The 15,564-nt window shown below is 38.9% G+C and overlaps 1 protein-coding gene across 1 annotated transcript; it reads left to right on the top strand.

Annotated features, from left to right (window-relative positions):
• The first annotated feature begins 885 nt into the window (after positions 1 to 885).
• irs2a (insulin receptor substrate 2a) lies at positions 886 to 11,968 on the top strand. The gene is made up of 2 exons (XM_016511946.1): positions 886 to 4,243; positions 11,889 to 11,968. Exons 1-2 carry the CDS (start codon positions 1,126 to 1,128, stop codon positions 11,891 to 11,893), a joined length of 3,123 nt encoding a protein of 1,040 aa, XP_016367432.1. The 5' UTR covers positions 886 to 1,125; the 3' UTR covers positions 11,894 to 11,968.
• Positions 11,969 to 15,564: the final 3,596 nt, after the last annotated feature.

Below are 15,564 nucleotides of genomic sequence, written 5' to 3'. Positions count from 1 at the left end.
AGAAAGTTCCGAGTCTCCTTAAATTAAGGCTCTAATTTGAAAATCAACAGATTCTTTTTAACAATCTGTCAACAGACCACCTTTAAAAAGTAAACGGTTTTAAACAATACTGAAAATCCATGTATGTAGCACGGCGGATGCGAGATGCATAGTAGACATTTAATAGGCTATAAAGAAAAAAAAAAACAACTACATGGAATGCTGTATTCAGATGCGTTCTTCTTGATGTTATGTACAATAACGTTAATGCTGGTTCGCAGACACTGTTGCTAGACAGGGACACCCGAGTGCGTAAAAATAGACCATATTCGTTATGTAACACGCAGCACGCGCACTACGACTTCACGCTTGTTTACAAGTTAGAATAGACTGCATGACTCTGTGATCTTAATAACTGACATATGCGTTTTCTCACTCCCACAAGTGCGTATTTTCACAGTGTAAAATGAACATTGGGTCTGACTAAATTATATTTCTGAAACAGCTACAGGGCTCATCTGTATTTGTCGTCATTGCTTGTTTAAAAAAAACACTCAAATGTGTGTATATCGAATGTGTTTGGAGTACACTGTAGGTTTATTCAAGTTCTAGAATACAACATGTCAATGTAGGCTATATGGTCGCTAGCGACATAATAAAACATTTTACAGTTAACAAGACGCAAAGTCTCTGCAGCACTGAAGTGCGTAGACTATATACAGTAGATGTGTCATCCACATAGCACTGTTTGTTTTGAGAGGAGGAGAGAACAGCTTGTGTAAAGGGGGATTTGCCTATACTACGTCACGGATTTGTCAAAGTGCTGTCAATCTTTTCGCCTGGCCAATGAATCCAATGAGAAACTCCATTCGTTGGCTTGGCAGGCACGCCTCTAAAAGATAACACCGCCTTATATGACTGTTTTTTTCTCGCTGATCCAAGATGGGCTGTGTATAACGTCACATGTTGTTTGTTTTTTAAGCTCAGTCATTCTGAGCGAGGAGTTGTTTTGCGGCGAACTAATAGACATCGCATTTTGAAAGAGAGCGGAAAAATCCAATTCTCGGATATTTAAGTTTTTCATCTCTTTTTCTACGGATGGATAAAAAGTTCTTGAAACTGAATAAATAAATTTTAAACGCAAGAATGGCAAGTCCGCCTCTTAAAGGGGGACCCGCGTTATCAAATGACAACAACATTCATTCAAACAACATCAGAAAATGCGGATACCTCAAGAAGCAAAAGCACGGACATCGGCGCTATTTTGTTTTGAAGGATCAGAGTGACGGACTCCCTGCGCGGCTGGAGTATTATGAGAATGAAAAGAAATGGAAAAACAAGTCCGCTGCAAAAAGAGTCATATTCATCGACTCCTGTCTGAGCATAAACAAGCGCGCTGACGCGAAACACAGATATTTAATAGCACTATATACCAAGCACGAGTATTTTGCTGTTGCTGCGGAGAATGAGCAAGAGCAGGAGAGCTGGCACGCATACTTAACCGATTTATTAAGTAAGGGAAAAGTGTGTGACAGTTCCGTTTCTAGTTCGGCATCATCTCTGGTGGGCTTCGAGGAGGGAAATTACGGTATGATTACACCAGTGAATGCCGCGTATAAAGAGGTATGGCAAGTAAATCTTAAAGCAAAGGGACTTGGGCAGAGCAGAAATATCACTGGAGTTTACAGACTGTGCTTATCAAGTCGGACAATTAGCTTTGTGAAACTTAACTCGGAGGTGGCATCTGTGACACTGCAGTTGATGAATATACGCAGATGTGGGCACTCTGATAGCTTTTTCTTCATTGAGGTGGGAAGATCTGCTTCTACTGGACCCGGAGAGCTGTGGATGCAAGCAGACGATTCTGTGGTGGCACAAAATATACATGAGACCATTTTAGAAGCTATGAAAGCGTTGAAAGAGCTGTCAGAGTTCAGACCACGCAGCAAAAGCCAGTCATCAGGATCAAATCCCATCTCTGTACCCACTCGGCGGAACCTAAACAATCTACCCCCTAGTCAGACGGGGTTGGTGAGGAGGTCAAGGACGGACAGTACAGCAGCAACATCTCCTGTCCCCAAATTTTCCTCTTGCCGAATACGCACAGCAAGTGAAGGGGAGGGCACCATGACCAGTCCTGTCTCCATGTCAATATCTGAGAATGGGAGCCCGATAACTGTTGGCCGGAACCACATGAGCAGATCTAACACAGTCTCTGTGGGCTGCCGGACATCAGAACCATCACTGCTTCATCACAGCAGGTCCATGTCCATGACAATGTCCCACTCGCCACCATCTGCTGTAAGCCCACTAAGTTTGTCCTCAATCAGTATGAATGGATCCATCTCATCTGCAGTACACAGACCCTCCAGCTGCAATGATTCTGTTTCTGGGTCACCCAACGATACTGGCTTCCTCTCATGTGACGATTACAGTTCTAGCCCAGGGGATGTGAGGTACAACCTAGCAAACAGGAGTGACACTCCTTCTTCTCTCTCCAGTACACCACCCTCACGAGAAGCCAGTGAGCTCCATGGTTACATGGTGATGGACAGGCCAACCCAAAACAAGATGTGGCCAAGTAGCAGAGAAATGCTGGATGTGGAGACATACCGGAAGAGGACGTATTCTCTGACAACCCCGCGGCAACAGGTAGCACACTCCCAGCTATCTTCAGCATCATTTGATGAATACATGCTGATGAGGGCTGCGAACAGCCACTCTGGACGGAGCACAAATTCTGCCTCTTATAAGGTCTCATACCCAGAAGATTATGGGGACATTGAGGTTGGCTCTAACAGTAATGTGGGTGATGATGGCTACATGCCTATGACACCAGGCATGGCACCTCAGGGTGCCAAAAATGATCACTACATGCACATGAGTCCTATGAGTATTTCAGCACCCAAGCAGATCATTAACCCGAGGTTACATCCCCAGCCCACAGGCAGTGGCTGCACTACTAACTCGCCCAGCAGTGGATCTCTAGAAGACAGCGGGTACATGAAGATGTGGTCTGGATCCAAGTTTTCTCTTGAGAGCTCTGACGGGAAAGCGGTGAGTGGAGAATACATGAATATGTCGCCTGTTGACTCATGCGTCTCGCCCACACCACCAGATTATTTGCTGGGTCAGTGTGAACCAACACAACGGCCCTCCCCATCTCTAAGTATTCGCTTCAACAAGCAACAGGCACCTAAACGGGCAGAGGATGACCAGTATGTTTTGATGAGTCCCCAGAGCCAAAATCCAACAGAAGAGGCAAACAGGGTTTCTGCCCTGCCCCCTCTCCGTCGCCCAGATGGCATAGCACACAGAGCAAGAGTCAACAGGCCCAATAGGTTATCTCTAGACACTCTGAGGATGCTTCCCAGCATGACAGAACATCCTCTCCCTTGTGAGCCTAAAAGCCCTGGTGAGTACATCAACATAGACTTTGCTGCTGCTACACAGTACTCTTCTCCCTCTATGGTTTCTGTGGAAAGCCAAGGCTCATTGTCCAACCTCAGACAGGGATCCCCCCTCTCAGACTACATGAATCTCAACCAGAATTCACACTCTCCTAAACTGAGGGAAGCACTCAGCAGTCCCCTGGATGGAATGCCAGAGCTGGCTGAATGCCCATGCCCACCTGATGAGAGGGCTTTTTTCCTCAATGAACAGAGGAAATCACCATGCCCATCTGGCACAGGTAAAGATAACTACACTGAGATGAGTTTCAACAATGGTCAGATCTCACCTCCATTCCTGACTGAGAATGATGGGAGTGCTTCAGTCAGCCCCACTAGCAGGGTTCAAAGGCTTAATTTAAGCGACCAGGGGGTTTCAACTGGAATTGGTGCTTTCTTGTTGGCTGCCTCCTCTGTAGACCCAAATGGAGGAGCGAAGGTGATCCGAGCAGACCCTCAGGGCCGGAGACGGCATAGCTCTGAGACCTTTTCATCCACCACCACAGTTGCACCTGTCTTTCCTTCCTTTGCACACAATGTTAAGCGCCACAGCTCTGCCTCAGTCGAGAACATCTCTGTCCGAAGCAGTGAAGGTTCTGATGAGGAGTATGGGTCTCCCATGTGCCGAGAGACTTCAGCTGGTTATCAGAATGGACTTAACTACATTGCCTTAAACCTCATGGAGAAACAAGAGATGGGCAATTGTGAGCTTGTGGGCTTCAAGACTGGTGGTTGCTGCAAAGCAGGAATAAATGGATTACATGCAACTTCATATGTGTGTCTGGGATTCAAAGAGACTGCTACCACTGTACAAGGTGAGTTCAGATGATGTGATGGGCTGTTACATTTGAAAAGATGGCTGAAATAAACTGGTAAATGCAGCACATGAGGTTGATGCCATTGTGTTGGACAGTGTGGTTAAAAGTCACCTTTATTACGGTATTATTATAAATTAAATGCTACTTAAATATTGCAGTGCTTCTAGATAGGCACATCCAAATCAAATATATATATATATTAACTATACTATATATATATTATATGAGCAATAGCAGGAGATTATATTTGATTATATTAGTGTTATTGTGTGTTATTACTTTATAAAATGTACTTAAAACTGTATTAAAATGTTTTCAGTTGTCTCTAGGTACCATATACTACATGTTTGCTTGTATTTATTTTAATTGTAAAAGTGAATATTATAGGATATTTAGGACACAACTGTATCAAAATTATTCAGTAATTTTACAAAAAGTAATTAAACAAAACATTAGGGCGGAACGACAGTTTTATGTAATTCAAAACATTTATTGAGGTTTGCACCTCTGGCAATTTATGTAAGTATATGGGGCGTTTATGGCGATGATAAGGTGTTTTTCATTCAGAGGAATTCCAGAGAAATCTGAAGCGTGAGAAACGTGACTAGCTCAGCGGCCGCGCGCGGTAAACAACCCAACTGCGCAGGCACGATGACGCTGCAAGATAGAGGGGTGCGCGCGCCTGTTTATTTACCCCAAACTTGATCGACGCTGGGCTTTTATAGACTGGAGTGTGTTAATGATTAACACTGTTTTAATGTTTGTAGACTTTCGTATAAGCTGTTCTCTGAGAATGGAGCATGCACTGAGGAGAGAGAAACGTTATTTTGAGGTTCATTTGGCTCACATGCGCAGCAGTGTTTTCATTCTGAGACCATAGCCTCGTCGATCCTTTTCCAAGAAACTAATCAGCGTTTACTTTAGTGCTGAAAGCAGATCTGTTATAATTTCACATTATATTCTGAATTTTGTTATGCCCTGTTTACTCCAACATAATAAAGCAAAATGCTATTAAATTTCCCATTAACAGGGACACTAATATAAGGATAAGAACGATTCCTATATCAAATCTTCTTCACACATGACATATATTTCTTTCAGAAGTGCATGTGCTAATTTGCCTACTTGAATCATATGTGGGCGTGTGTGAGATCGAATTGCTGTCACAAGCTGGAACAATATGCTGCTCTTAAGAGCAGTGCCTGGGGCTTTTCCATGTGCACACTGTTTTTGCATAGCACACAGAAGACAGAACATGCCATGTTCTGAGGCATGCACTTCACATCATCTGGTTCACCCATATTTCCATAATGCCTCAGAAGCAGTGTTGTGGCCCAAAATTATCCCCACTGGTTAAAAAGACCATTCATGGCTGGTAGTTTTCAGTGTAGCCTGCAGTGTAAACATCAGTTAGAGGAGGGATAGTTCACAGCAGTTTAACTCTTTCTTGGCTGGAGTATTGAGAGGGCAGGAGGAGGTGGGGGTGAGAGCTTGTTTGCATTTTGTGTCTGAAATGAACATGTGCAACCATGTCCACGGCTTGGCAAAGCAGAAGAGGGAGAGCCTGATGGAAGCTTGAGCCATGTGCTTCCATCAGGAGGAAAAACAAGCCAGTTGGTTGTTTGTGGTTCGTTGTCAGGTAACGATGATGTTTCACGCTCGGAATGCCTGACTGGGTAAAGGTTGCTGGGAGAGGCGAATACTCGCTTGTTTTGGTTTCACCTTGAGCTTTAGTATTGTTCACTCTCTCTCAACTCATTGCCAGGCTTTAATTTCACATACAATGTGTTGACAAGAACTTGTTTTGCATCAAAGAATGCCAGGGACTCTCAAACATAATGATGCTTTCACTTTTGTATTCAAACTGTGAAGCATTTATGTATGGGTTTCTTATGTAGAAAAAATTTCAGACAGCTCAGGTGACGATTTTATTAATTAAAAATTGTTATCATAGTTGCAGAAAAAGAAACCACATTTACAAGCAGTGCTGGTCATGCCCCATCTGGTTGAGTTCCTCACAATTAATGTACTTTTGAATGTTGATTCTCCGTTGGTTGGATTATCAGTAAAACTTTATTTTAGCATAGGAGAATGTTCCTAGGAAGTGAAATTGGCTTGCAGTGAAATTGGCTTGGTAAATTGGCATCCCCAAAGGGATGGCACCCTGGGTGGTTTTCTGTGTCGCCTAATGGGTTTAATATATTTCCCTGTTTACAAGCACATTACTGTGCAGAAATACGTAATGTAAATGGCTACGAATGGTAAAAGCTAGGCATTATTTCCACATGAGAGCAGCAGGAAAAGAACATGCATGGGCATGACCAGAATATGGACATTAATCTGAAAATGATGTGCATGTAAACATGTTCCTGTTGCTCCCCATACAATTTTTTTTTAACATTTTGAGATGCTGATACTTTAAAGATGTACCTTTAAAAATAATAATAATAAAAAATAGCAGAACAAAAATAAATATTGTTCAAGAATTCACACATTCATGAATCAACAGGGTTTCTTTTCATTTATTTTTATTCTTTTCAGGCATTCTTGCCAAAAGTGTATTGTTTTGCAATAATTTGTTAACATTTATAATTATATGTATGTCTCTGTATGGATTTGTACACTCTAAAAAATGCTGGGTTAAATACAACCCAGTGCTGGGTAAAATAGGGACAAACCCAGCAATTGGGTTGTTTTGACCCAGCGGTTGAGTTACTATCCAGAAGGTTGGGTTAAACATTTAACCCAACCTCTGGGTCAAAACAACCCAATTGCTGGGTTTGTCCCTATTTTACCCAGCACTGGGTTGTATTTAACCCAGCATTTTTTAGAGTAACACATCTCTGTTAATGTCCCTTACTGCTCTTGTGCTGTTATAAACAAAGATGTATTAATCAGTTAACACCTTGGTGTACAACATATGTAAAAGTTAGAAAGAAAAGAGTACTATCTTGACCAAGAAGCTGTTTTGAGACATTTAGTACATAATGAACTTTTTTTCTCTCTTTTGTTCACTCACTCACTCTCTCTTTTTCTCTGGAATCATATTTCTAGAGGTGTTTGTGTGCATTTGCGTGTGTGGCAGATGGCTGAGCGGAGAGGGGTGTGTGTGTGTGTGTGTGTGTGCACCTGCCGCTCTGCTCACCGCAGGTCTGTTATCAGGCATGGCAGCAGCACAGACAATACACTAATGACAGCACGCCATCTGCTTCTGCCCCAGGACAGTGGCTAGTGCTTGTCCCTTCAGCCTGAGAGGGGCAAGGGGTGGGGGAATGGAGAGCTAGAGAACCTGTGTGATAGACAGAGAGATAAAGATTGAAAGTGGTTTGCAGAGAGAGAAGAAATTAGGAGAGATGTTTTAAATTTGGACAAACTTTTTTTTACTGAAATATGTTTTTCCTTAAATACTGAAACCAAAATGAAAGTTTTCAGTTAGCCAAAAACCAAATATGAAGTTTTGTCAATTCATTTTGGGTCATTGGGTAATTAAATTATTTTTCATGGTGTCTTGTTCTCTGGTGATTGATTAAACCAGTCAAAGTTCTTTGGAAACAAGTTGCCTCTTGATATTTCAGCCAAACAAATTTTCTCATACTCTGTTGTCATTTTTGGTCACAGTGAAGTGTGCCACCCTGCTGACATGTTTACTTGTTGCTTATCCACATTCTGTAAGAAACACTAACATGCAAAATCAGAGAAGTGCTAGTTAAGTATCGTTTCAGCCAATGATTTTAGTCCTCAGAAACTTTTGTTGAAACTTTGTTGTTTTAATATTTTCAGTTGCTTAAATTTTGATGCATCACTTTAAAAGAATTGGCCACACAAAAATTTGCTGAAAATGTACTCACTTAATGAAGTGCTGGGCAATATGGCAAAAAAATAAAATCTTGACTTTTTTCAAAACATTTGACCGAATTCTATTTTGATTTTTAAACATTCAACTAGTCAACTTAAACATGTAACTACAACATGATTCACATATAATTCTCTTTATTTAAAACATACAAAACCATCTGGTTAAAGAAAGTTCTGTTCACTTGTTAAAATATTGTTGCAGAAAAGAAACATAAAATTTGAAGGCAAATATTGTACAAACTTAAACATATCCTATATGTTCAGAAATAATTTCGGTTTAGAATATAGAAAGAATATAATATAATAATTTCTATTGTAATTACTAAGAAAAAAATGCTAAATATTTCTTAGCATTTAGTTAGGATTTATTTAGTTACATTCAGTTTAGAGGTCAACCCAAAAAGTCAAAACAATTTAAGTTCAAAGAGACTAAAAGTACAACTACAGCAGAATATCATTAACAGTAAATGTTTTGTAAAAACAAAGAAAATAACAGAAACTTTCAGCCTGTCACCATCATGCAAACATGAATGAAACATGCAGTAGTAGTCCTTGACAGGTTATTGCATTCCACTGTGCTTTCCATATTTTTTCTAGCGACCCACGCATGAATCGGCATTCTAAATATGGCACAAGTTAAAAAAAAGTTCAGCTTTCATCTCATAACCTTGTGTTTTCCTTCTATTCCACTGCCCGCTTCTTGGGGTTTTCTGTGTGAAGAACCCTTCGGGACTATAGTGATATGTTCTATGTTTTGGTCCTTCATAGAGCGCATCACACATGAGCGGTTAATCAGATGCCCTGTTATCATTGATGTAGTGCCAATGTGTCTAATTGTAACGTTTGCTCATATTCTTATCCAAAACTATGATTCCTTGATGAAAAAAAAAATTATTGTCAAAAATTACATTTGAATAAATAGAGAAAACTGGAAACATCACCCAGCCATACCAACAGGCCATTCAAGATGTAGATGAGTTTGTTTCTTAATGGAAACAGATTTGGAGAAATTTAGTATTACATCATCAATGGGTCCTCTGCAGTGACTGGGTGCCATCAGAATGAGAGTCCAAACAGCTGATAAAAACATTACAATAATCCACAAGTAATCTACACAACTCCAGTCCATCAGTTAATGTCAGTCATCTTGGATGACCTGAGTACATTTTCAGCAAGGGTGAACTATTCCTTAAGGGTGTGAAATGACACAATTCATACAGTTGGCTGAATGTTAATGTGTGTAAACAGCTTGCACGTGTTTTTGTGTAACTTTAGCACGAGGACAGTGAGTGTGCATTTTCCGAGAACTTAGTTACTATTCTACTACACTTTCAAAAACTAGGCTATCTCTCCCTATCTCTGTTTCTCTCTCACTCACTTTCCTCGTGTCAAATTATAGAATGATTTATTACTATTTCCCAGTATGTTATTTATACGGTCTCTCCACACATTTAGATACTTAGATATATTCTGGGATAATTACAACTTCACAGCTTACATACCACAACAATGTAAACATCAGTCAATTACCATAGAAAAGTATTTCATTTATTTACTATTAATATATATATATATATATATATATGTATATATATATATATATATATATATGAAACATGTTTTATAGTAATACAGAAGAAGCTTAGACCTCATCACTACTCTTTTGACTAGTTATGTGAGTCTAAACTGAATATTTGGCCATTTCTTTGTTTTTTTTAGGAGGTGCTTAATATCAGTTCCCAAGACCTTATAACTCTAATCCAAGTTCTAACTTTAAACAAGCTGAGATTTAAGCAACAAAAATTGTTAACCCAAGCAGTTCTCTCAGATTCTCCACCTCTGCAGAGCTGGCTAAACTAGGCCGGGATGTTCCCGCCTGAGATAGCCATGTCAACACTGTCAATGTTACCCACATTTAGCCAGGAGCGAGAGGAGATTACTCTTAGGGGAGAGTGGGGGATTAGACATTGTTCAGCGGCTTGTTTTGAGGCGGATGAAAGGAGCATTGACTCAGACATAGACAGTCATTCATGCAGGTTCACAACAACCATGTCCTCAAGTAGACGTCACAACATTTCCGGGATGGTTTTGCGCAGATTCATTAGCTTTTGTGTCTCTGCCGATTATAGACCTAGATTTTAACCCATCACTGTGGAAGGATATATAACCCTTATTAAATCCACAGCTTAGATTGTTTATTAGAGGACTCAGCTGCCCTCTTGTTGTTCCACAGTTGTGATATCTCTATCCAGTGATGCGCAATCTAGCAGAGACGCTATGTCATGCGTGCATTAAATCAGCATTGCATGACTATTTCCCAGTCCCAGGCATCACTCACTGCTGCCTAGAGCTTTCAGCCTTACACACTGCATTATAGGCTGCAGACATGGTTGTTGGTAGTGTCATCATGCAAACCTTAAATCTCATCAGCTGAATAAAAAACAGGGAGGATAACCATTGAATTTATCTACTTGCATGCAAGCTTGAGCCTTTTGGTCTTGATTGGCAGTTGTAGTGTCGCATCCTTTCTGCTCATTGGCTCATTGAAGCTAATGCATTACTATACATTGACAGTTATATTCTGTGAAATGTTACCAGTATTGTACATGTAATAAGAGTGTTTTTGCTGAGTGTATTGCAGGGTAGGCAGAATTCAGGCAAAATTCATAACTGAATTGGCTCACTTTCAGTTCATGAGATGGAGTTTGAAATGAATTGGCCACACCCTGCTAAAAGTTGAACTGGAATTTGAATTGGAGTAAAGGTGAAGTGGTATGTGATATGGTAATTTTGAAAAATTCAACAGGTAATGACATTTTTAGAAATGACGTGGTTCTCTCTCCTGGTTCATACATTTGTTATATAACTAAATGTAAAGGTGTGTGTGTTTGTGTGTATATAATGTGGAGGAGTAATGTGAGGCCTTACAAAGGTCTCATTCCATAAGGAGGCCCAGATGCAAGTCAAAAAGGGAACAAAAGTCCAAAAGGGCAGACATTAGATCGAAAGACGCACACACAAACACAAGCCTTTACAAGGAGATCTCAAGGCCCTACTTAAAGTGAAATTGAAGAACGAACAGGTGTGACGTCATATCAAACTAAATGTGGCCAGCTCATTTTGGTGGTGTGAAGCAGCTTGTCAGAGCAAACTTTCTGGAAAACTTTGTGCTGGCTGTTAAAAACATCTAAACATGGATTTAGGATGGATTTAGGAATTTCAGGATAATTTCTTCACTCAATCCATTGAGGTCAGACATGAGTAAAACCATGAACAGATTCAAGAGCCGCTTTGTAGTTTATAAGTTGTATTTATAGTTTAAATTAGAATAACTGAAATTGAAAGTGAGGGGAAAAAAAGAAAAAGAAGTGTTAGTGTTTTGGTTGTAACTGGTCTAAACAGGTTTTTGCTTAGAGGGTCCAATTCATTTGAATGGAATTGTAAAAAAAAATTGATAACTTTTAAGATGCTTTGACATGGTTTGACTTAAGGGATTCTATACAATGCAAATATACAGTTCAGTCATGAAACTCTAGATGGCGCATTCTGACGTTGCTTGCAGCAGCAGCAGCAATAATCTACAACTAAATAAATAACCAACAGCAGCAGCAATTCAGCAGCAGCGTAGCAGATCTGTTCCGCCAAGACCAAATACATTAACATTGTCCTATCCATCACCATGCTAAAATGTTCCGAGAGTTGTCATGATTGAACTACAATTTTTTTTCTCTCAATACAAATAGAGCTTTAAAGATGTCTTCTCTTGTTTTCTCCCTCTTACTTTCAGATTGAGCAGGAAGCAGAAGTTACTCCTCCTGGTACTGAGGCAAAGTGGAAGCTCAACCAGCAACTGGTCTGGACTATGCTGCTGTAAATGAACTGTGACCGTTACACCTCATCCTAAAGCTGAACGTCAGTGATTATTCCAGTGAGGCCACTTTAACATGCTACTCCTGTTTTTACCATCTGCACCATTTTTCAGGAACTGCAAAGCTGCCGCTGCTCTGTTGGTAACAAGAGTCATGAAACCTACATGCCACTTGTATGTTTGAACATTTATTGTTGTTGATGTGAACACTTTGTTTTGGGGTTGTTCAAATTCAGAACAATGATTGGAATATAGTTTACCCTGAAATCTGTAATCTTTATTTACCTGACCTAAACAACTGTAAGGTACTTTTTGCCCTGTCGTACGAATAGCTATATTTGTGGCATTTTAGTAACTTTAAATGATAATGACTAAAAGATTTCAACAAGTCCTCTTTCGGGAAAAGACTTGTATTGATGTACTCCATTCAGAAGAGATAAATAATTCTGAATAATTTTTTCTTCAAAATTAAATGTTCTCATATGACCAATCCAAAGCCTTACTCTATCTATCTGCAAAATTGTGACTACGTATTTGGACCTAAACAATCAGAAAGTTATCAAAAATATAAGATATTTATTGTATTCACTCTATTTTTCTATAAATTTAGTTTATTCAATAATTACATAGTAAGTTGCTATATAAGAGTCCACTTTTGATATGCAGAGTTTCCTACCACTTAATCAGAGGTGGTTATTGCACAGAATATTTAATAACTACACAAATAGATATTATATTTCTGACCAAATACGGTCAGTCATTCACTCTTATGTTTCCTTAGATTCGTTGTCACTTTCTCACCTTGCAACATAAAACATGGCCATTCCCTTTTCTTCTGCCTCAAGTCATATTTTAGTTACCAGTTATATCATAGTTACCAGTGAATTAAGTTAAAAACACATGTATTAGACATCAGGGATGCACAGAAATGTTGGCTACAGAAAATCTGGCCCAAAAATGTCTGCCCTGTGTTTGTTTAGAATAGAGTTAGTTTGAAGTAAATATTACATTGATCAATATTGACACTGTGGAGCTGCATTATATATTATATTTAAATATTGAAACCATTTTGGAAACCAATATCTTATTGTAAAGTCACACCAATCAAAGAAAGTTAAAGTAATCATTTAAAAATTATTATTAACGGAATTGATTAGATTAATTTAAAAAATGAGCACTTTTGGTTTTCAGATTAGTGGATCCAGAATTAGGCAAGAATTTCTGTTCATTTCAGTGCATCATTACTACACTCTAAAAAATGCTGGGTTAAATATAACCCAGCGCTGGGTTAAAAAGGGACAAACCCAGCTATTGGGTTGTTTTGACCCAGCTATTGGGTTGTTTTGACCCAGCGGTTGGGTTGTTTTGACCCAGCTATTGTGTTGTTTTGACCCAGTGGTTGGGTTGTTTTGAACCCAACCGCTGGGTCAAAACAACCCAATAGCTGGGTTTGTCCATTTTTAACCCAGCATTTTTTAGAGTGTAGACAACAGTTTAATGCTTGTCTGTCTTAATCCGCTCACATTGGCTCTGTGTTGATATGTGGCAGTGATGTCTCATTCAACTAGATTGTAACACATGACGCATCTGAATGTCGAGCACAAAACCCACTTACATGAGAGAACTGATTAGTGGGGCAGAAAGAAAATGATCACAACATGAGTCATTTTTAGCCACTGTCTGCTTTTCCCTGTTTTATTTTGTTGTGAACTAAATAAAAGCTGTGATGTGCTTAGCATTTTCATAACATTTAAAAATACTCTTCATCAAACGCAATATATTAGTGTCTTATATTAAAATATTAAGCAAACTGCTAAGAAGAAAATAAACAAGAAATGCCAGATACTAAGCATTGCATTGGTGAAACATGTTTTGTTCATATCTTAATAAATCTAAAAACACATGTATAGCACTGATATAGATGTGTTGATAGTATTTTATGTTTAAAGCCCTGAAAAGGAGTGACACTAAATGACTAAATGAGTAATTTCTTGAGGTGATGGTACATATTCTACTTGATTCTTGGGAAGGTCTTGCTTCTTAGGTAGCTTTCATTCACCCTTTCTATATGCAATACTTACAAATCAGATTAGTTTACAAAGTGGAACCAAATGGATAAATATTATGTTAATATATTTGTTAAAAGATTTTACAGAGATATTGAATTTATGCTGTTTATACATTTCTTTCTGCCAACTTTTAAAGCTTATTTTATTTTGCTTTTTGAAACTAAAATATATATATATATATATTCAACAGTGTTCTTGAAGATCTCGAGTATAAGTATAAAAATATCTATTGTTTGTACGTATCAAAGGGTTAATATATTTTCAATATTTGCCAGGTTTAATTGAACAAGCTGTGTCTTCCATTGTACAAATGTCACATACTGTTCATTGTTATGCTGTTGAGAGATCATTTAATATATCCTTGATAAATATATTGCTTTTGTTTGTGTTGCAAAAGATAGTCACATGCAATAAATGAATTAAATCATTATTTAAGGAAAATAACAGTTTTATTGTTCTTTATATCCTTTCTGCAACAAATATGAAATATCAATAATAAAAAACCTAATGACGCTCAAATTATTACATAAACACCTACAATATTTTGCCATAATTTCCACCTCGTTACTGACACTGTGTCCCTAAGTTTGAGGGCAGTAGAGGAAGGAACACACAGTTCATTCATAAACAAGTGGACAGATTACTTCCTGTGGAATGAGCAGGACAGAGGCAAGTGTTTTTCTGTGCATATCATGATTCCCAGGCTCTCATTGACAGAACAGGATGCTAAAAAATCACAGTATTCCAATCTGAGCGAGACTGTGAGGTCCAGTCCAGCTCCACATGCCTCATTTTCTCTGTTATCGTCTGCAGGAAGCTAATAGATTTGTAAGACATCCTTCCTGCTTTCACTATACGTCATATAGTATCTGGATCATTCCTGTTACAGCATCACTTTGAGCTCTGTAAATGAAAATTAACACTGTGGAACCCTAATAGGGTGGAAATAAAGAGTTAAATTTAGCTAGATCAGTGTGGGATTGACAGTCTACTTACATGAGAGTGTTAGCTTAGGTTAAAGTTATTCTTTGCAACCATCTTTTGGAATTTTGATAATATCATATTTTACTCAAGGTTTTAAGTCTATTATCAAGACTAGATTATCAACATGTACTTATGCACATATACATTACTACATACGAGATGTTTATGTAGGTTATGCAGGACAATAACTAGACTTACGTTAAGACCATTTCAGAAATCAAAATATGTGCTGACTCATGCATGCACACGGGGAGATGAAACACCTGACAAACAAATGATCACGTATTTGTACTCACACAATGAAGCGCAAGGACAGCAGGACCTCTGTTAGATCACAGTGACTGGAGGGAAAAGGCAAGGGCACTGCGTTATGCAATAATCCATGTCAGTGTGCAGAGAACACACTGTGCCGGAACGGCAATTCCCCCTGCCTCTGTCCCAGGGCCTGTTTCTGAAATATTTGCAAAATGAATATGAAACGAGTCAATTAAAGCCATTTAATGTAGTGTTGCTAAGAGAACACTCTGTTTAGGTGGAAGCTT

Source organism: Sinocyclocheilus rhinocerous, unplaced genomic scaffold, assembly GCF_001515625.1.
Source record: "Sinocyclocheilus rhinocerous isolate Xijiao unplaced genomic scaffold, SAMN03320098_v1.1 scaffold1256, whole genome shotgun sequence".
Lineage (NCBI taxonomy): Eukaryota > Metazoa > Chordata > Actinopteri > Cypriniformes > Cyprinidae > Sinocyclocheilus > Sinocyclocheilus rhinocerous.
The sequence above is the reverse complement of the archived record's forward strand: the minus strand, read 5'-3'. Positions and strand labels throughout refer to the sequence as shown.